At 36.4% G+C, this 20,900-nt stretch overlaps 1 protein-coding gene and 1 long non-coding RNA gene across 3 annotated transcripts; one reads left to right on the plus strand and one right to left on the minus strand.

Moving 5' to 3' along the window:
• Positions 1 to 11,362: 11,362 nt before the first annotated feature.
• LOC137031005 (uncharacterized) lies at positions 11,363 to 15,369 on the plus strand. Of its 2 annotated transcripts, XR_010896488.1 has the most exons (7): positions 11,363 to 11,402; positions 11,726 to 11,805; positions 11,915 to 11,972; positions 12,095 to 12,136; positions 12,396 to 12,471; positions 14,419 to 14,487; positions 14,759 to 15,369. It is a non-coding gene; the product is annotated as an uncharacterized lncRNA (long non-coding RNA). The 2 variants fall into 2 exon arrangements; XR_010896487.1 differs by lacking the exon at positions 11,363 to 11,402 and having other exon boundaries at positions 11,413 to 11,805; positions 14,759 to 15,366.
• A 3,781-nt stretch (positions 15,370 to 19,150) lies between these two features.
• LOC137029973 (structural maintenance of chromosomes protein 5-like) lies at positions 19,151 to 20,413 on the minus strand. The gene is made up of 6 exons (XM_067399839.1): positions 20,291 to 20,413; positions 20,132 to 20,185; positions 20,002 to 20,046; positions 19,842 to 19,906; positions 19,706 to 19,769; positions 19,151 to 19,472 (listed from the first exon to the last, which is right to left on the minus strand). The coding sequence occupies exons 2-6, from the start codon at positions 20,138 to 20,140 to the stop codon at positions 19,182 to 19,184; spliced, it is 474 nt and encodes a 157-aa protein (XP_067255940.1). The 5' UTR covers positions 20,141 to 20,185; positions 20,291 to 20,413; the 3' UTR covers positions 19,151 to 19,181.
• Between the last annotated feature and the right edge of the window lie 487 nt (positions 20,414 to 20,900).

The raw sequence follows: 20,900 nt of genomic DNA on the forward strand, positions 1-20,900 counted from the left end.
TCGTCACGAAACCACCGTAGAAAACACGAAACCTAAGTTGGTTTACTATATGTTAAAGCCCAAATGTCAAAATTTTGATAGGAAGTGGCAAAAAAATCCAATCAAAGTCTTTCATGGGTCAATTTTTATGCGCTCATATATATATAAGTGTCTATAACGTCAAAACGAAATGAGATTTTTTCACCAAATTTGGCACACATGTGTATGGATACACTCCGAGGACATCCCCCAAAAATGGTGGAGATCGGGCAATAGGTGGCGCTATAACTGTCAAAAAACCTTTAAAACTATATATTTCTATAATGAATTGCCTGACACTGTCATTTTGTGCCACCAGATGGCAGCAGAAGGCCACTAATATAATTCAAGGTTTCAAGAATTCAATGTTTTGTCATTTAAAATCCCTTTAAACCAGGGGTGCCCAATCCTGTTCCTGGATATCTACCTACCTGCACATTTTAGCTCCAACCCTGATAAAACACACCTGAATCAGTTAATTAAGATCTTCAGGAGCACTTCATAATTACAGACAGGTGTGTTGTGTTGAGCTGGGCTAAAGCTGAACTCTGTAGGAAGGTAGATCTGCAGGAACAGGATTGTTCCACAGGGCCCGTTGAGCTCTATCTACCCTCTGAGTTTCAGAATTTTTCGATGTCCTGTTCCTGAGATATAAGCGATAAACCAAATTCCTATTCATCATTCATTCATTCATTATTTTGGTGTGAAAAAGACAAGACTTGCACTAAGATTTTCTTACCTATCATGTAATTTCAAATATCTACAACAAAACATTTTGTGTGGCAAAATGTACTCAAGAGCTTATAATTCCTAAATTAAAACTCAGAACTTCACGAAATTAAGTGAGCACACGCAGCATATGCCTCTAAAGAAGCATGCCAATTTTTATGGAGATCGACCAATAGGTGGCGCTATAACTGTAAAAGCTTTAAAATCCATATATTTTCAATGGTAAATTGCCTGTTTTGGCTGAAAATGGTCAATTCCTTCTATGATTTAGGTGTTTACATGCTTGGTAAATAAAACTTAAATATCTTTTAAACTTTAAAGTATCTTTTTATGCATATCTGCTTAAAGGTCTTAAATGCTTGAACCCCGGTAAATGCTGCTTGCAGCTTTAATTATTATTATTATTCTTTTTCTTCTGCCGTAAAACGCATCGTGCAGCCCAAACCGTAAGGCCTAGAGACTTGAAACTTTGTCAGATGATAGTACAAAAATCGAGGAGAGGTTGACAAAGTATGACCCAAATCGGCCAATAGGTGGCGCTACAGCGATCAAATGCGCAAAATGGCTCATAACTCCTAAACCGTTTGTCGTAGATTAAAAGAATTACATATTTGGAATCCTTGCGTCAAGGCGGTGACAAGCGTAGAAGATCAGATTTGCTCTCCGAGGTCCCGTTTTCCCGCCATTTTGAATTTTGTCCAAAACCTACTTTTCGAACTAGTCCTAGGTTTTTTGCCCGATCGGAACCAAACCAGTGCAGAAATGTTCTCTGGAGTGTGAATATCAATAATTATCAAAAAAAGTTGAAATTTTGATTCACGGTCACGAAGGGGCGCCAAAACGTACGTTAAGGGCGGAGCCACTTTTACTAAAATGGCTATAACTCGAGAACGAAATGAGATATTTGCACCAAACTCGGTACACATGTGTATGGGCTCATTCTTTGGTCACGATAAAAAAATCTCGTCGATTGGGCATTAGGTGGCGCTATAACTTGAAAAAAACATAAACACGTCTGTAACTAAGCAACCGTTAGTCCAATCGACTTGAAATTTGGCATGCAGTGTCTTGGTCCAAGGGGGCATGATGGTCTATGAGGACATTGGCGTATCTCAAAAAACATGGCCGCCATCGGCCAATGAAGTTTGAGCACCTATTAGACCAGGTTAACGGAGGCCGATCGGAACGAAACTCAATGGGCATGTTCAACTCATGGTCCTAGAGGTCTGTAAGAATTTTGAAAGAAATCGGCCACAAGTTGGCGCTAACGAGTTTTACGCCTCGGTAATCACATGGTGTTTCATAAAATGCATATCATTTGATAGATCTCCTCATGCTGAACAACTTTGCCTCAAGAACCAATTCTGTCAATCAAATCGTTCATTAATTATTCGCAAATATGTGAAAAACCTACTTTTGCGAACTAGTCCTAGGTTTTTCACCCGATTGGAATGAAACCAGTGTAGGACAATTCTATGGACTCTCTAGATCAATAATTATCAAAAAAAAGTTGAACTTTGTCCTTTGGGTTGCTATAACTGGTCATTTAGAAAATGGGTGTGGCAAAATGTACTCAAAAGCCTATAAATCCTAAACGAAAACTCGGAACTTCACGAAAATAAGTGAGCATATGCCAAATATTGTTCTAAATAAGCATGACAAATTTTGTGAAGATTGGGCAACAGGTATAGAAGTTATAACAGTTATAATGATGAAAAATGACAATATTCCTATGTTTATAAACGAAATCTCAACCAATCCAGCCAGCACTGAGCTCATTCGAACAGTCTAGATGACGTCTGTCCACACTATGAATTTCAGGCATTTTCATTGAATTTTCGCCGAGATATTAGCCAAAAACCAGCGGGCGCGATTTAAAATGGCGGCCGCCAATGACGTCACATCCCGGTACATTTTTGCTTCTAACTCAGGAACCGAAAGTCCCCGCGAGCTCAAACTCGGATGGCAAGGTCCCCTCCCGGCCCTTGAGCGGCCACATCCGTCGCGGGCTTCGGGGACGCCCCCCCGCGGATCGCTAGTTCGCGGCACCCCCGAATTTAAACGGCCGTAACTCCCGAGCCCTACCTCCTAGGACCTTGGGGAAGGGCTCGTTGGAAAGGCCCTTTCCCCAACTAGATTCGATTCAAGTGTGGTGCTATTTGGTCTAGGCGTTCTTGAGATATAAGCACAAAAAGATACGCATTAGACCAGGCGTAACTCCCGACCCCCAACACTCACTGTCCCGGCGATGGTCTCGTTCCACAGGGCCCGTTGAGCTCTATCTACCCTCTGAGTTTCAGAATTTTTCAATGTCCTGTTCCTGAGATATAAGCGATAAACCAAATTCCTATTCATCATTCATTCATTCATTATGTTGGTGTGAAAAAGACAAGACTTGCACTAAGATTTTCTTACCTATCATGTAATTTCAAATATCTACAACAAAACATTTTGCGTGGCAAAATGTACTCAAGAGCTTATAATTCCTAAATTAAAACTCAGAACTTCACGAAATTAAGTGAGCACACGCAGTTTGCGAATATTTATTTGCACTTTATTTGCGAATATTTTCGAAACCGTTTGTCCGATCGTCACGAAACCACCGTAGAAAACACGAAACCTAAGTTGGTTTACTATATGTTAAAGCCCAAATGTCAAAATTTTGATAGGAAGTGGCAAAAAAATCCAATCAAAGTCTTTCATGGGTCAATTTTTATGCGCTCATATATATATAAGTGTCTATAACGTCAAAACGAAATGAGATTTTTTCACCAAATTTGGCACACATATGTATGGATACACTCCGAGGACATCCCCCAAAAATGGTGGAGATCGGGCAATAGGTGGCGCTATAACTGTCAAAAAACCTTTAAAACTATATATTTCTATAATGAATTGCCTGACACTGTCATTTTGTGCCACCAGATGGCAGCAGAAGGCCACTAATATAATTCAAGGTTTCAAGAATTCAATGTTTTGTCATTTAAAATCCCTTTAAACCAGGGGTGCCCAATCCTGTTCCTGGATATCTACCTACCTGCACATTTTAGCTCCAACCCTGATAAAACACACCTGAATCAGTTAATTAAGATCTTCAGGAGCACTTCATAATTACAGACAGGTGTGTTGTGTTGAGCTGGGCTAAAGCTGAACTCTGTAGGAAGGTAGATCTGCAGGAACAGGATTGTTCCACAGGGCCCGTTGAGCTCTATCTACCCTCTGAGTTTCAGAATTTTTCGATGTCCTGTTCCTGAGATATAAGCGATAAACCAAATTCCTATTCATCATTCATTCATTCATTATTTTGGTGTGAAAAAGACAAGACTTGCACTAAGATTTTCTTACCTATCATGTAATTTCAAATATCTACAACAAAACATTTTGTGTGGCAAAATGTACTCAAGAGCTTATAATTCCTAAATTAAAACTCAGAACTTCACGAAATTAAGTGAGCACACGCAGCATATGCCTCTAAAGAAGCATGCCAATTTTTATGGAGATCGACCAATAGGTGGCGCTATAACTGTAAAAGCTTTAAAATCCATATATTTTCAATGGTAAATTGCCTGTTTTGGCTGAAAATGGTCAATTCCTTCTATGATTTAGGTGTTTACATGCTTGGTAAATAAAACTTAAATATCTTTTAAACTTTAAAGTATCTTTTTATGCATATCTGCTTAAAGGTCTTAAATGCTTGAACCCCGGTAAATGCTGCTTGCAGCTTTAATTATTATTATTATTCTTTTTCTTCTGCCGTAAAACGCATCGTGCAGCCCAAACCGTAAGGCCTAGAGACTTGAAACTTTGTCAGATGATAGTACAAAAATCGAGGAGAGGTTGACAAAGTATGACCCAAATCGGCCAATAGGTAGCGCTACAGCGATCAAATGCGCAAAATGGCTCATAACTCCTAAACCGTTTGTCGTAGATTAAAAGAATTACATATTTGGAATCCTTGCGTCAAGGCGGTGACAAGCGTAGAAGATCAGATTTGCTCTCCGAGGTCCCGTTTTCCCGCCATTTTGAATTTTGTCCAAAACCTACTTTTCGAACTAGTCCTAGGTTTTTTGCCCGATCGGAACCAAACCAGTGCAGAAATGTTCTCTGGAGTGTGAATATCAATAATTATCAAAAAAAGTTGAAATTTTGATTCACGGTCACGAAGGGGCGCCAAAACGTTCGTTAAGGGCGGAGCCACTTTTACTAAAATGGCTATAACTCGAGAACGAAATGAGATATTTGCACCAAACTCAGTACACATGTGTATGGGCTCATTCTTTGGTCACGATAAAAAAATCTCGTCGATTGGGCATTAGGTGGCGCTATAACTTGAAAAAAACATAAACACGTCTGTAACTAAGCAACCGTTAGTCCAATCGACTTGAAATTTGGCATGCAGTGTCTTGGTCCAAGGGGGCATGATGGTCTATGAGGACATTGGCGTATCTCAAAAAACATGGCCGCCATCGGCCAATGAAGTTTGAGCACCTATTAGACCAGGTTAACGGAGGCCGATCGGAACGAAACTCAATGGGCATGTTCAACTCATGGTCCTAGAGGTCTGTAAGAATTTTGAAAGAAATCGGCCACAAGTTGGCGCTAACGAGTTTTACGCCTCGGTAATCACATGGTGTTTCATAAAATGCATATCATTTGATAGATCTCCTCATGCTGAACAACTTTGCCTCAAGAACCAATTCTGTCAATCAAATCGTTCATTAATTATTCGCAAATATGTGAAAAACCTACTTTTGCGAACTAGTCCTAGGTTTTTCACCCGATTGGAATGAAACCAGTGTAGGACAATTCTATGGACTCTCTAGATCAATAATTATCAAAAAAAGTTGAACTTTGTCCTTTGGGTTGCTATAACTGGGTCATTTAGAAAATGGGTGTGGCAAAATGTACTCAAAAGCCTATAAATCCTATACGAAAACTCGGAACTTCACGAAAATAAGTGAGCATATGCCAAATATTGTTCTAAATAAGCATGACAAATTTTGTGGAGATTGGGCAACAGGTATAGAAGTTATAACAGTTAAAAAGATGAAAAATGACAATATTCCTATGTTTATAAACGAAATCTCAACCAATCCAGCCAGCACCGGGCTCATTCGAACCGTCTAGATGAAGTCTGTCCACATTATGAATTTCAGGCATTTTCATTGAATTGTCGCCGAGATATTAGCCAAAAACCAGCGGGCGCGTTTTAAAATGGCGGCCGCCAATGACGTCACATCCCGGTACATTTTTGCTTCTAACTCAGGAACCGAAAGTCCCCGCGAGCTCAAACTCGGATGGCAAGGTCCCCTCCGGGCCCTTGAGCGGCCACATCCGTCGCGGGCCTCGGGGACGCCCCCCCGCGGATCGCTAGTTCGCGGGACCCCCGACTTTAAACGGCCGTAACTCCCGAGCCCTACCTCCTAGGACCTTGGGGAAGGGCTCGTTGGAAAGGCCCTTTCCCCGACTAGATTCGATTCAAGTTTGGTGCGATTTGGTCTAGGCGTTCTTGAGATATAAGCACAAAAAGATACGCATTAGACCAGGCGTAACTCCCGACCCCCAACACTCACTGTCCCCGCGATGGTCTCGTTCCACAGGGCCTGTTGAGCACTATCTACCCTCTGAGTTTCAGAATTTTTCGATGTCCTGTTCCCGAGATATAAGCGAAAAACCAAATTCCCATTTATCATTCATTCATTATTCTGTTGTCAGAAAGACAAGACTTGCACTAAGATTTTCTTACCTATCATGTATTTCAAATATCTACAACAATGTGTGTGTAAACATGTTTAATGCAGTCATGGAAAATGTACAAAACCAAAACCAGACCATGAAAGTAGGCTAATGACTGGTCCTTTGCTGCCACCTGCTGGTTAAAGTTGTCATATTGTTCTATAATCCATATTTAGACTTGATAAAATCACTATTAATGATTACAATCACATTTTGTCAAAATGCATCACTTAATTTCGGTTGAAGTATTAATGACAATTTTGCCACATTATGTGAAACTTTAAGGAGACTTGGAGTAAACATTTTGTTACCCATCATTTATTTTGCCAATCAAATTGTTCATTCAAGAATATTTTAAAAACCTACTTTTGCATACTAATCAGGTTTTTTGCTCAATCTGAATAAAACCAATGCAGTACAATTCTCTGGACTCTGTTGTTTAATAATGATCAAAAAAAGTTGAACTTTTGCATTAGTGGATATAAAAGGGTCATTTCAAAATGTGGCCTTCACCAAGTGTCCCTGAAAGCCATATATCTCTCCAAGGAATGCTCAGATCTTTCTGAAAATAAGCAAGGACGTGTGACATGACTCTAAACAAGCAATTTCATGGAGATCGGGACAATAGCTAACTTTAACAGTTAAAAATGTGTTGAATGACAATGTTCATATGTTTTGTATGTCCTGAAATTGTCATTTGCCACCAGATGGCAGTAGAAGGCCACTAATATAGTTCAAGATTTCAAGGTTTTTCCAATCTCTTTTAAACTATATAAATCCTTATTATATCATTACAAATCACATTTTGTCAAGGTTTACCTCTTCATTTGTTCATCTGACATGTGTTTTTTTGCAATAATACAACATTACAATTACATTGAGACCTGAAAATGATGATTTTTAAAGGGAAAACCTGGAATAAGCATTTTCTTACCTCATTATTGATTTCAAATCCATATCTGCAACAAAATGTGTTTGTAAGCACGTTTAATTAATGTAGTGAACATGGAAATATACTTGAAACACAAAACAGATACTGTTTTGACACAGAATGAAAGTGAACCTAATAAGTGGTGTGTGTGTGTGTATGAGTAAGCATGCGTATTATTGTTTAAGCCTTTTCTTTCTCTGTGTTTGGTTTAGCATATATCATAGCTGTTCATCTGTGATTTAAGTGGTGACATGCTTGCTAAATAAAACTTAAATATCTTTCAAACTTTAAAATATCTTTTTATGCATATCTGCTTAAAGGTCTTAAATGCTTGAACCCCGGTAAATGCTGCTTGCAGCTTTAATTATTATTATTATTATTATTATTATTATTCTTTTTCTTCTGCCGTAAAACGCATCGTGCAGCCCAAACCGTAAGGCCTAGAGACTTGAAACTTTGTCAGATGATAGTACAAAAATCGAGGAGAGGTTGACAAAGTATGACCCAAATCGGCCAATGGGTGGCGCTACAGCGATCAAATGCGCAAAATGGCTCATAACTCCTAAACCGTTTGTCGTAGATTAAAAGAATTACATATTTGGAATCCTTGCGTCAAGGCGGTGACAAGCGTAGAAGATCAGATTTGCTCTCCGAGGTCCCGTTTTCCCGCCATTTTGAATTTTGTCCAAAACCTACTTTTCGAACTAGTCCTAGGTTTTTTGCCCGATCGGAACCAAACCAGTGCAGAAATGTTCTCTGGAGTGTGAATATCAATAATTATCAAAAAAAAGTTGAAATTTTGATTCACGGTCACGAAGGGGCGCCAAAACGTACGTTAAGGGCGGAGCCACTTTTACTAAAATGGCTATAACTCGAGAACGAAATGAGATATTTGCACCAAACTCGGTACACATGTGTATGGGCTCATTCTTTGGTCACGATAAAAAAATCTCGTCGATTGGGCATTAGGTGGCGCTATAACTTGAAAAAAACATAAACACGTCTGTAACTAAGCAACCGTTAGTCCAATCGACTTGAAATTTGGCATGCAGTGTCTTGGTCCAAGGGGGCATGATGGTCTATGAGGACATTGGCGTATCTCAAAAAACATGGCCGCCATCGGCCAATGAAGTTTGAGCACCTATTAGACCAGGTTAACGGAGGCCGATCGGAACGAAACTCAATGGGCATGTTCAACTCATGGTCCTAGAGGTCTGTAAGAATTTTGAAAGAAATCGGCCACAAGTTGGCGCTAACGAGTTTTACGCCTCGGTAATCACATGGTGTTTCATAAAATGCATATCATTTGATAGATCTCCTCATGCTGAACAACTTTGCCTCAAGAACCAATTCTGTCAATCAAATCGTTCATTAATTATTCGCAAATATGTGAAAAACCTACTTTTGCGAACTAGTCCTAGGTTTTTCACCCGATTGGAATGAAACCAGTGTAGGACAATTCTATGGACTCTCTAGATCAATAATTATCAAAAAAAAGTTGAACTTTGTCCTGTGGGTTGCTATAACTGCCCAGATAGCAAACGGACGTCGATTCAACGTTTATTTTTGGTTGTAAAGATCAGTATCAGTCGCCGATCAAATTTCAATGTTGATTCAACGTTCACTATTTGATCGGTACATCAGAACGTTATTACGTCGAAAATATGACATCGATTCAATGTCGAAATGAGGTTGTTTCATCAACAGATACCTACGCCGACGCATATGATCGAAATCATAACGTCTAATATATGTTGAAACTTGGTTAGAGGAATCGGACATTGCGTGCACTATTAGGACGTGCATGTCTTTTGACTTATTTACTGATATAATTTTAATTCGTTATAAAAACCCTATTTAAGTAAATTAAACAAGTTTATAGCAGTGGTTATTTATAATAAATCCACATAAATGAGCAGCAAAATCTATAGCAGGCTCTTACTCTGACACTGATAAAATGAGCAGTCCTCAAGTTTCCGTGATTTCTTGTCCGATGCATCCATTTTAAAATTAAATGAAAGCATAGCCTACCGAAGATTGCTCAAACGGTATCGGCAGGTCATAAACACACGAGAAGGAGCGTTAATGAAAACCATGAATGCAACATATATGTGAAACACTGTTAATATGAAGACTTAAGATGCAAAAGCCTCTAAGTACCGTCTGAAATTTTTATCAAGCTCGTAGGTTCAGTAATTTCACTTGAATGGCAATTAATAGGTCCTTTTCATTGCCATTAAAGTGAAATAACTGAACATAAACATATAAGCTTGATAAAAATGCTCATTTTAGAAGAATTTCAGATGGCACTTAGAGGCTTTTGCATCTGAAGTCTTCATATACAGCTCTGGAAAAAATTAAGAGACCACTCCAAGTTCAGAAATCAATATTAAGTGGTCTCTTAATTTTTTCCATATATATATGTATATATATATGTATACTGTTTATATTTTAAAAATGTAAAAATGCATAGAACATAAAGCTTAAAAATTGATCTTCATGTTACATGCATAAATAGGCCTGTGTACATATGTAAAAATATATTTTAAAAATATAGCCTATTCATGAATCATGTTATGTATAGTTTTTAACAAGAGACAATATTGTGAAACAACGAATGTGAAATGACTATGAGTGTACACAAAGCAACACACACACACACACACACACACACACACACACACACACTGATGCCTGGATGCTATATGCAATCAATCACACAAACACATATTTATCAAAACCAGCAAGTACATATACTTCAATTCACCCACTCGACCAACAAAAAGAATCAAAATGTCTTTTGAGACTCCATCTATCTTACATTTTTTCATTCTGATTGCCATTGCTCATTGTTTCAGTATGTGTTAAGTTCAAAATCTTCAACGCTAGTTCACATACTGTGTTTGAACTCTAGCTCATAATGCTGTATGGTTAAAATATGTTTTTTTGTTGTTGTTGTTGTTGTTGTTGCTTCCGTCCTGGTGCCCATTGTAGTGGACATGAATAAATCTAATATATTGTACATTTATTTTATTTATTTTTTTACAGTTAAAGAGAATCTGAAAAGCACAAACTGGCTTATATATATATATATATATATATATATATATATATATATATATATATATATATATATATATATATATAACAAAAGTAAAGTGTTGGTATAAAAATACTCCAAGCACGTTTTCCAAAAATATAAAGAAGTTCTTTTAAAGTTTCACTTTCTCATTTTGCACAATGGGTCGATAGAACTACAAAATGCATTTTAATTTCATGATTTAATAATTGTATGTAATGTTATAATTCTATATGTTTATGTTTGTAAATGCTGCATGACTGTGACGTGTTTTAATGCGCGTGCGCGTTGAACGTTCGAATCGCTTTCAAATGCTGTAGCGGATCTGAGTTGCCATGGAAACGGGGAAACGTCAAGCAGCAAGCCTCCGTCTCGCTGTTGTTTTCACTGATTTTAGGTAAGTTTAGTCCACAAAATCACACACATAATATATAAAACTGTTCCTGACACTTTTCTTAAGTGTAACTGACACACTTCTGTTGAATATTTACTTAAAAGAAATGATTTAGTGTCTTTGAAAAAGTCCGTTAGCATCTCAACCGTTTTCAGAAGCGGTTGGCTAACTCTATATTTTGAGCCCTTGTTTAATGAAAGTTTGGGCTTTTAATCTCATCGTTATGTGTAGATGAGATGTTTTGATAGCTTTGTTAACGTTTTGCTGGCATATTATCAATGAATGATGGTAAACTTACTTATTTATTTAACCTAAAAGTATGCGCTGGCTGTACCGTTAATCGGTGACGTCACTTACATGAGCGCGAATATTAGCTGAAACTATTTCAAACACGGTTTGATCTCTAATGGTAAACAAATATTGATAAAAATTGTTCTGTAATTTCAGGGACGACAGAAAACCCCTCCAACAAAGGGTAAATTCCAAAGTTTGCAGCATTTCTGGAGGAAACACAGGTGAACTGAGAAAGCTCATTAAATATTTTAAAATGCATTTATTTCACAATATATTTTACCTATATCACCATGCATCTGCAGTTTTCTTTTGTAAAATTATTTTTAATGCATTAGTTAAGAAGGCTTTGACATCCAAACGTAAGTGACACTGTATGTACAATAGTGAATTCTAATACTAAAAATATAAATTCTGTTAACTTAAGAAATTATTTTTTTAATATTATGTATTTTATTCTTTCCACCTCTGCTCTAGCTTGGTTCCTTGTAATAAACCTGTAATAAATGTGGTTGGCTCTGTGACAAATTGAATGTTATGTTCCTAGATCCTTCCATGAGGATGGCCTCCTGCACCCCAGCAGAGCTGAGCGACCTCCTGTCAAAGGCCATGAACCAGATGACTATTGTAAGCAAAACCTCAATCATTCACTACACTACTGTTGAAAAGTTGTGGGTCTGTAAGATTTTTACATGTCTTTGAAAGAAGTCTCACATTTTAAAATCATTAACCCCAGGTTGTTTCAGTGAGGTTGTTCTTGAAAGGCCTGTAGGCTAAATAATCAGCTAAAAGAGGTAACATACGTGACAAGTATAATGTTATAATGCTTGTAGTTATAATCATTTATTTAACTATTATGATAACAGGATATCATGGTCATTAATCTATTTTATTGTATTTCTCTGTCTATTTGTAGTTATGTTTGCCAGTGACAGACGCCATACTGTTCCACTCAAAGGTATTTATTTATTTGTATACGTGCATGCATTTTTTAATGATATATTCTTAAATATTTTTACTTATAAATGCTGATTGTGGTCCAGGGGTCGACAACTTTAGGCAAGTAAGTTATTTTCGACAGAAATCTGGGCAGCTTACTCATTGCTCATACTCTTAGCCTCTAATGTGTTTGAATTTATATCATCAATGCAATATCAGGGGGTAAAGATATCATTAGAGTTCTTACAGTTATGGCTGTACTATGCTCTTGTTACCAGATGAGATGTAATCTCTAGCGTTTGGAGCTGTGATTCTTCAGGACAAGATGCCATTCACACTTGATACATGAAGATGGTGAGTTTCACAATAGCTGCACAGTCACAAATCAAGAGACTGACTCAAGCTTTCATCCTTATGAGCTCACCCATATGTAGGGATGGGTACCGAAACATGGTATTAAACAGGCCCCGGGGCTAAATTCTGAAAGACCAGAGTATCGATAAACTTGAACAATATTGGTTCTGCCGTCGGTACTGGAGAAATTACACGCACTATTCATTATTGCTATATAGATGTTAGGGCTGGGGAAAAAAAATCGATTCACCTATCGCAATTTGTTTATGATTTAAAAAAAAAAAAAATTTATTCCAGAATCAATATTAATTCATATGAAATTTCTCTATTTTAGTCCTTGCCTATAGACGAGGTGGACAGAAGTTACCCACTCTTGTGTCATTATCAATGCTTGTCACGTGACGTAAACCAGTCCTGCTGTTAACGAGCAGAATTACTGAAGGAAAGAAACAACAACAGAAAAAGTGAAAAACTTCCAGGCACAGCCTTAGATGAAATCAACCAAAGATAAAAAAAAGACCTTAAAGGGTTAGTTCACCCAAAAATGAGAATTATCCCATGATTTACTCACCCTCAAGCCATCCTAGATGTATATGACTTTCTTCTTTTAAACAAACACAATCGGAGATATATTTAAAAATGTCCTGCACTACAAAAAAATTTTCTTACTTAGTATTTTTGTATTGTTTATATTCCAAATATCTAGAAATTGTTAAATCAAGATGCCTTTTCTAGATAATTAAAATTACATAAAATATTTCTTGTTTTCTGGGGGGGGGGGTAAGAAAAATCTTGTTTCTGTTTGAAATCCCAAGATGAAATTCAAAAATCTAAAATCTGTTACAGTTGCCGATGGATATTGCCGCGCATATTGTGGGCAGCCTATAACACATCTCGATTGAGACAGACTGCTTCAAAGCTCATATGTGCTGTGATGCACGGAATATCTGTGATCACATAAACAGTAACATCTTCTCAGCATGTTTAATAATAGAACCTGTTATAATCTGTGATTTTGTCTACACTGGATGAGGAGTGACGCAACACAACAAATTCCTGACAGTAAGCGGGCTCCGCGTTCTATTTTCAACAGTCGGTCAGCTTTTAGCTGTTGAGGCGCGACACAAAAAAAGTCATGTCTGGTGTAGACACGGTGTTAGTTGTTGTTTAGAGTTGTTTAATCCTCCTCTGCTGAGATCTTGAGAGATTTAATGTCTTTTATCTTCAGTTGATTTCATCTATAAAGCAATGTTAATTATGTTCTTAATTTGTATATAATAAAAAGAACCGATAAGAATACCGTTGAAGTACCCGATCAATAATTAACAGTAGCAATACTGTTAGAACTATAACGATACCTATCCCTACCCATATGACATAACTGACATAACTTCTATGAGTCACATGAAATAACTTCTTAAGGCTGTCCTAACCTAATGTAGCTCTACCCAACCACTGCATGGAGGCTGAAAGATGGCTTCCTGAAGATGAAAGGACAATATGGACTTGAGGAGGGGAAATACTTTATATGATATGTGAGGATAAGGAGGGGTGTTTTATTCCAACTCTAGTCTTCATACAACGTGTTTGTCAGGATGGTTGTTATTTTGTAAGATTAGGGAGAGACTGTACCTCTCATTTGTGTGTCTTGTGTACTATAATTTTAGAACAGGAGCTTGTACTCCTTTGATTTGATTGAAAAGTTTCAGATGGAGCTGTTTTTTACTTTCTGTTCCCATTATGTTCATTTACATGCAAACAGCTCATGGTGAAATTTTTCTAGCATTTATATATACTACTACTATTACTACTATTAATATTGTTCATATTATTAAACAAAATTAACAAGATCTTTTAAAAACATAATATAATGACTTTATTATAAAAGGACCCACTATGAAAATACAGTTTTACAGTGTTATTCGTGTCTTTCCTTTTACTTTATAGCACATCACTGACAGGCTTTCCTGTGTAACACTGATTCAAGTTTTCCACCATTGTATTTATCCAAATGAGGTTTGTAAATGCATGGATGTTTCATATTTTGCATTAATTATTTCTCTTATATGAAAATTACAATGTAAAAGAAGACGTGACAAGGTCATTGGTCTTCTCACAAAATGCCACGTTAGAGGAATATTCAGAGGGGCGAATTGAAATAATTTCTTTTGGGCATTATCATGCCCACTAAAACTAAACCTGGAATGATAATTTGTGTTACCAGATGAGATACTTTGTAATGGGTATGTATGATGTATGATTTTGATCTGTACTATTTCTGTTTCAGGTTCTCAGGGATCCCCAGTTGAAGGCATCAGGACATCAGATGTTGGCCTGGACAGATGTACCAACAGTACACCACAAAGACCTCTGCTTTTAAATGGATGGCTGATTACTACCATGTTCTGTGCGGGTATTATTATAGCAAAACTGAGCACCTGTGACAGTGGGATTTCTAATTTTAAAGAATAGTCATACATCAGTAAATTATTTATTTATTTTTTTATTTAAAAATTTGAAAGGATTTTTAAAAGTTGCAAACTTTTTTCTCCAGTTACAAAAACAGCTACACCTTTTCAAATTCTTCATTGGGGGTGCACAAATCCTATTTCACAAATTAAGAAATTCATATGCTCACATTTAAGCCGTGCTCTTCAGACACTGTAACAGTCCTGATATGATGTCACACTTTGCAGTATCTTTTTTATTAACATGAATTCAAATTTTAACAAATATATTCAAAATGTAAAGATATACAATCTGACAATCTGATCTTGTCATTATTAATCAATCAGTAATCAACACTGCACCACCCCGAAATTACATGCACTGTAGAAGTATGGTTTTGGCAAGAAATGAACAGTAGCTAAATATTTATTATAAATGCTACTATTTTACATTCAGTATTTTAGTCTATATTAAAGGGATACAAGTCTCTTTTATGTATGATTTTTTTTTTTTATTACAAACTGTTTTTGTTTGTTTGTTTGTTTGTTTTTAGCTAGCACTTAATATTTCTTTAATGTTACCACATGAGAATAGCCAAACAGTGTAGGTGATTCACAAAATCATACACAAAGAAATGTGCATGATTGGCCAAAGTTTTACTGATCTACAAACAAATTGAGCTTATGAATTTCTTAATTTGTGATTTGTAGAATAGGTTTAGTGCACCTGCAATGAAAAAGATTAAAGGCAGCGGCTATTTGCACTAAGTGACAATAGCACATTTTCTTACACTAGGTGAAAATAGTGATAGATTCTATTTACACCATGTAAAGTATCAATTCTTTGCAATAAGAGTAAATAGATGCTATCTATAGGCCTACTTAATATTGGCAGATACTATTTGCACCTCAGTATTTTTGTACATTAACAGGATGCAATAATATAGAGTGTAAATGATTGTATTTATTAAAATGATTAAATGGATGCTGCCTTATTGGTAGAATAAAACCCTCCCTACACCTTCTCCTAACCCTACCCAATAAACATTTTTAATATTATTAAACACTCGTTCAGTTTAGTTCCGCTTTTAGAACATTATTTTCATTTTTATTGAAAATAAATGTGAGCTTAGCAAAAGGCAGATTTGAACCTGCATCAAAAGCCAGAACTCCCTACTCTCTACTGCTGTGTCACTGAAGACGTTGCCTTCTGTGCTTCTTTTTTAAAACTTGAGTGGCCCAAAAGCTAGTGTAAATAGCGTTTGCCAACAAGGGACGCTATTTGCACTTTATGTAAATAGACACTCTGAAATTTAAAAGGTGTAACTGTTGTGTTGTGTTTTTGAGAGAGAAAGGAACTAAGTTTTCAACTACTAAAACATTTTGATGACTTCACTGAAATATTGTCTACACCTTCCACTGTCAGTTGCTCAGTTTCACTACAATAATGCCAGATACAATACAGCATGTGCATAATTGAGTCGCTGTTCTAACAGCTGGGGGCTATAGAGAACCACCTGCACTGCAAATTTTCAGGAGTGACATTCGCATTTATCCAATTACAGGAGTGAATCCGTTAAATCATTGGGGCACTTCATGAATTGACACTGGTTTACATTTAGATAAAGATGAAATATTTTAATTTTGATATAAATGTCAATAATAATTATGAAATAAATTTAAATATTCATAAACCTTGAAATTAAAAAAGTAATTAAAAATATATATTTTATTGTCCATTGTATTGAAATTGTGGGTTACATCTTTGTCACCCTTTTCATCCCTGATGAGTTTACATCCCTGTTACAAGAGCAAGGAACTTACATTTTAATTGCAAAGGAAAACCAATTCATCGTCTATATTCTTCTGTCCTCCATTTTTAAGGGTAAGATTTCTTTATAAATCATCTAGTGACCCATATGTCTTTATTTTTGTTGAACACAAAAGGAGAGAGTCATATAGTCACAGCAAGAAAAGAAACTGATGGCGTAGTCTGACTCAGGCTGTCAGTCTCTTGATGTTCTGCCTTACATCTCCTTTTGTGCTCCAATAAAAATAACACATTTGGTACAAAAGAACATGACCAGTTTTATACTTGAGTAAATATTGCTTTTAATTTGTAGCTTGAGACTATTTATAATAGCTAATAATTAACTTGTATACCTCTTTGTGTGTATTTGAGAGTAAATGCCTTTTCTATGTTAGTCTTGTATAGAAGGTTTGTATGCTCTAACGATGTAGGCTATTTGTACCTGTATTTTGTAAATATTAAAGCAATGTTAACTGAATGTGATGTGTGATTATTTTGTAAACAGGCTTATCTTTTAGTATTAAGTGTTTGAGATTTTTAAAATAAGTAGAAAATGTGTTAATTGTATAGAGTTATTTCACCCAAATGAAATCAACATCAACGTTGGGTAAGCAAACCAGTTAGATCGATTTCATGTTGAATTCGTGTTGATCTACAACGTCGTTTCACTCAGCTGAAATCAACATCGTTTCGACGTTAGGTAAGCAAACCAATTAGATCGATTTTATGTTGAATATGTGTTGATTCTACAACGTCGTTTCAACCATCCGAAAATCAACATCGTTTCAACGTTCGGTAACCAAACCAATTGCGTCGATTTTCCGTTAGATTTGAATGGAGTGTCTGACGTTGATTCAACATTACCCCGATGAGCAAACTGATGCCGGATCAACGTCGGAGATCAACGTCGTTTCGATGTCACGAGAAACGTCGTTTCTACGTTGATTCTATGTCAGTTTGCTATCTGGGTGGTCATTTAGAAAATGGGTGTGGCAAATTGTACTCAAAAGCCTATAAATCCTAAACGAAAACTCGGAACTTCACGAAAATAAGTGAGCATATGCCAAATATTGTTCTAAATAAGCATGACAAATTTTGTGAAGATTGGGCAACAGGTATAGAAGTTATAACAGTTATAATGATGAAAAATGACAATATTCCTATGTTTATAAACAAAATCTCAACCAATCCAGCCAGCACTGAGCTCATTCGAACAGTCAAGATGACGTCTGTCCACACTATGAATTTCAGGCATTTTCATTGAATTTTCGCCGAGATATTAGCCAAAAACCAGCGGGCGCGATTTAAAATGGCGGCCGCCAATGACGTCACATCCCGGTACATTTTTGCTTCTAACTCAGGAACCGAAAGTCCCCGCGAGCTCAAACTCGGATGGCAAGGTCCCCTCCCGGCCCTTGAGCGGCCACATCCGTCGCGGGCCTCGGGGACGCCCCCCCGCGGATCGCTAGTTCGCGGGACCCCCGAATTTAAACGGCCGTAACTCCCGAGCCCTACCTCCTAGGACCTTGGGGAAGGGCTCGTTGGAAGAGATAGGACTAACTGCAGAACCGCAGAACCATACGTCATGACAGTCTGAGGACGACAGCGCCAGACTAACAGCCTGAGGGCGGAAGTGGGCGGAGCAAGTTTTGCCTTAATAGGCATTCCGGTACTTCCGTGTTTTGGAACGTTCAAAACCACGTTATTAACGCTATTTTCGATAATTTAATTAAAACGATTTTATTGAAAATATGTTTACAATATATGAGTGTTTGTGTGTGTATAATTATATATATTCCATCGAAGACATGCTACTACGACATAGATGGAAATGGTGACATAGAAGTGACTTATCAAAGCCCAGATAGATAGATAGAAAGAAATATATATATATATATATATATATATATATATATATATATATATATATAAATATATAAAAGAGAGAGAGAGAATGGGACACTTTTCACCAGGGATGAATTGTAAAGTGTCTAAGAATTATGCTGTCCAACACAAGACATTTTACTACTAAAGACAATTGTTTATAATTTTAACTTTAAAAAACCTGTTTATTATCTGTATGTTTTGTTGTCATAAATGATTAACAAATTGAACACAAATCTTAAAAATAAATAAATAAAAACAAAGCTTGAGCGTTTGAACATTTGATTTAATTGAAAAAGCATTTTTGATACTCCATTTCACAACTTAACACTTTTTTTCCTCAAAAAACAAAATTCTATAATGGAGTGAATTTTTTTTAATAATAATTCTTAGTGTTTTTTTACCTCTTAGTTAGCAAAAGCATTACACACTATCTGTACCTGCTTCAAATAAGTACAATTAATAAAATACAAAATCAAACTAAGATAAAATAAATAAAAACAAAAATAAATAAACAGAATACAAGTTATGCAGGCACACTTAAGAATAATTCTCAAATAACATTAAAACTAAAAGTCAGACGGCATAATTATGGCGTTAATCCTGAGGCGCCTTCTGTCCCGACACTCCTGAAAAAAAACTTCCATATCTTCTTGAAACTCGAAACGAAACATGAAAGGCTCTTTGGCCAGTTCAATGTCCCCATTCTTTTTTGCCTGATCAAGTTGAAGGAGCGCCTTTTCCTGGTCTTCCTTGTTTAATGTCAGATACCACGGCTCTTCCACACGACCTCTGAAGGCATGGCAGTTTTCCCGCAGCCATCCAACTGCAGTCACAAGGTCTTTTACTATCTGTGGCTCCTTTAAGCAAGAAGATTACAAAAAGGGATACAATATTTAATTAATTAAAATAAATGTATCTCACAAGAGAAGAGATGGTTTGCACCAGATTTAGCAAGCTTGATTCCATCTGTTGTCCCTGGGCAGATTGGGAGTGTCCTCAACAATACCCTGTTTGTTTTAATCGGAATGTAGTATGTAAATTATGAAATTCTGTTTCTAATGTCCCCCCTTTTGAGACAATAAAAACATACCTTGTCGGCGATTTGAGTGTCATGTTGTGACAGTGGCCCCTGCACATCAACAGCAGCATGTTTCCTGTGACAAATTAATTTTAAGTTAAATTTATAAACACATGGACAAAGAAAAACTTGAGAGCAAGAGAGTTACCTTTCAATGGCAAAATTCTCCATCAGAATTAGGCACCACCATTTTCGAATGAGGGGAAAATCAGACTTGCATATCAGGGGAAAAAAAAAAAAGTGTTAATCAACAATTTAACAGATTATATTATATAGTTAATAGATCCTATTTTTAAGCAAAGACTTACAGCTGTAAAATCAAAGGGTTCCTCAAAGACCATGTACAGAGCATACTGAAAAAAAGGAAATCAGTTCAGGCAGCCATTTCATGTTTTCATATATTTAAAGATTTTTTTAAAGCTTTCTCTTTTTCCTCACCATCAACATGAAGATTCCACAGTCAACGGAGCCGGCCAACTGTTTTGGAACATTCTAAGACAATGGAATAGTATTAAGTTATTCCTGGAAAGAATATGACAAACATATATAGATTGTTTCAAGTAGCTTATGTTTTTTTGAAAACCTAATAAAACCAACCTTGTTTTTGATCAGTTTCCATGATCCTGGAGCAATTTTACTTGTCAATTTACTGCAACAAAATCAAATAAATATTTTAATATATTATAACAGTAAATCTTAAACATAAAAAGTATTTCTTTGTTCAAAAGCAAAAACGGCCACTGACAACATTACAAAAACAACATTTCAAATTCAGAATATAAACAAAACATGCAGAACATCATGCTGAGAACAAACAGCAATGAACAGTGAACTTTGGAACAGTGAACTTCGAACAGCAAACCTTGAACTGCAAACCTTGAACTCTGAACATAATATCTATATTTGTAAGTACAACCTGAAGACATTCACATATTGTGAATCACCAATCCCATAGGGATTACTTGAATCAAAAAAGTACATAGCCTTGTTTTTAGGCTTCAGAACCTGTGAAGTACAGTTGTTAGTATATTTAATCTTAATATCACTTAATATCTTAATAATAATCAGTTTAATTAGAAATTATGCTTATTAAATTCACAAAAAGTTAAGGAAACTACATACACATAGCATCCAGTGTCCCAACTTCCAAGCAGGGAACAGAACACAATCCTTGGTTGCTATGTCATCCTGAGGGAAACACATGATT

This window comes from Chanodichthys erythropterus, chromosome 11 (genome assembly GCF_024489055.1).
Source record: "Chanodichthys erythropterus isolate Z2021 chromosome 11, ASM2448905v1, whole genome shotgun sequence".
NCBI lineage: Eukaryota > Metazoa > Chordata > Actinopteri > Cypriniformes > Xenocyprididae > Chanodichthys > Chanodichthys erythropterus.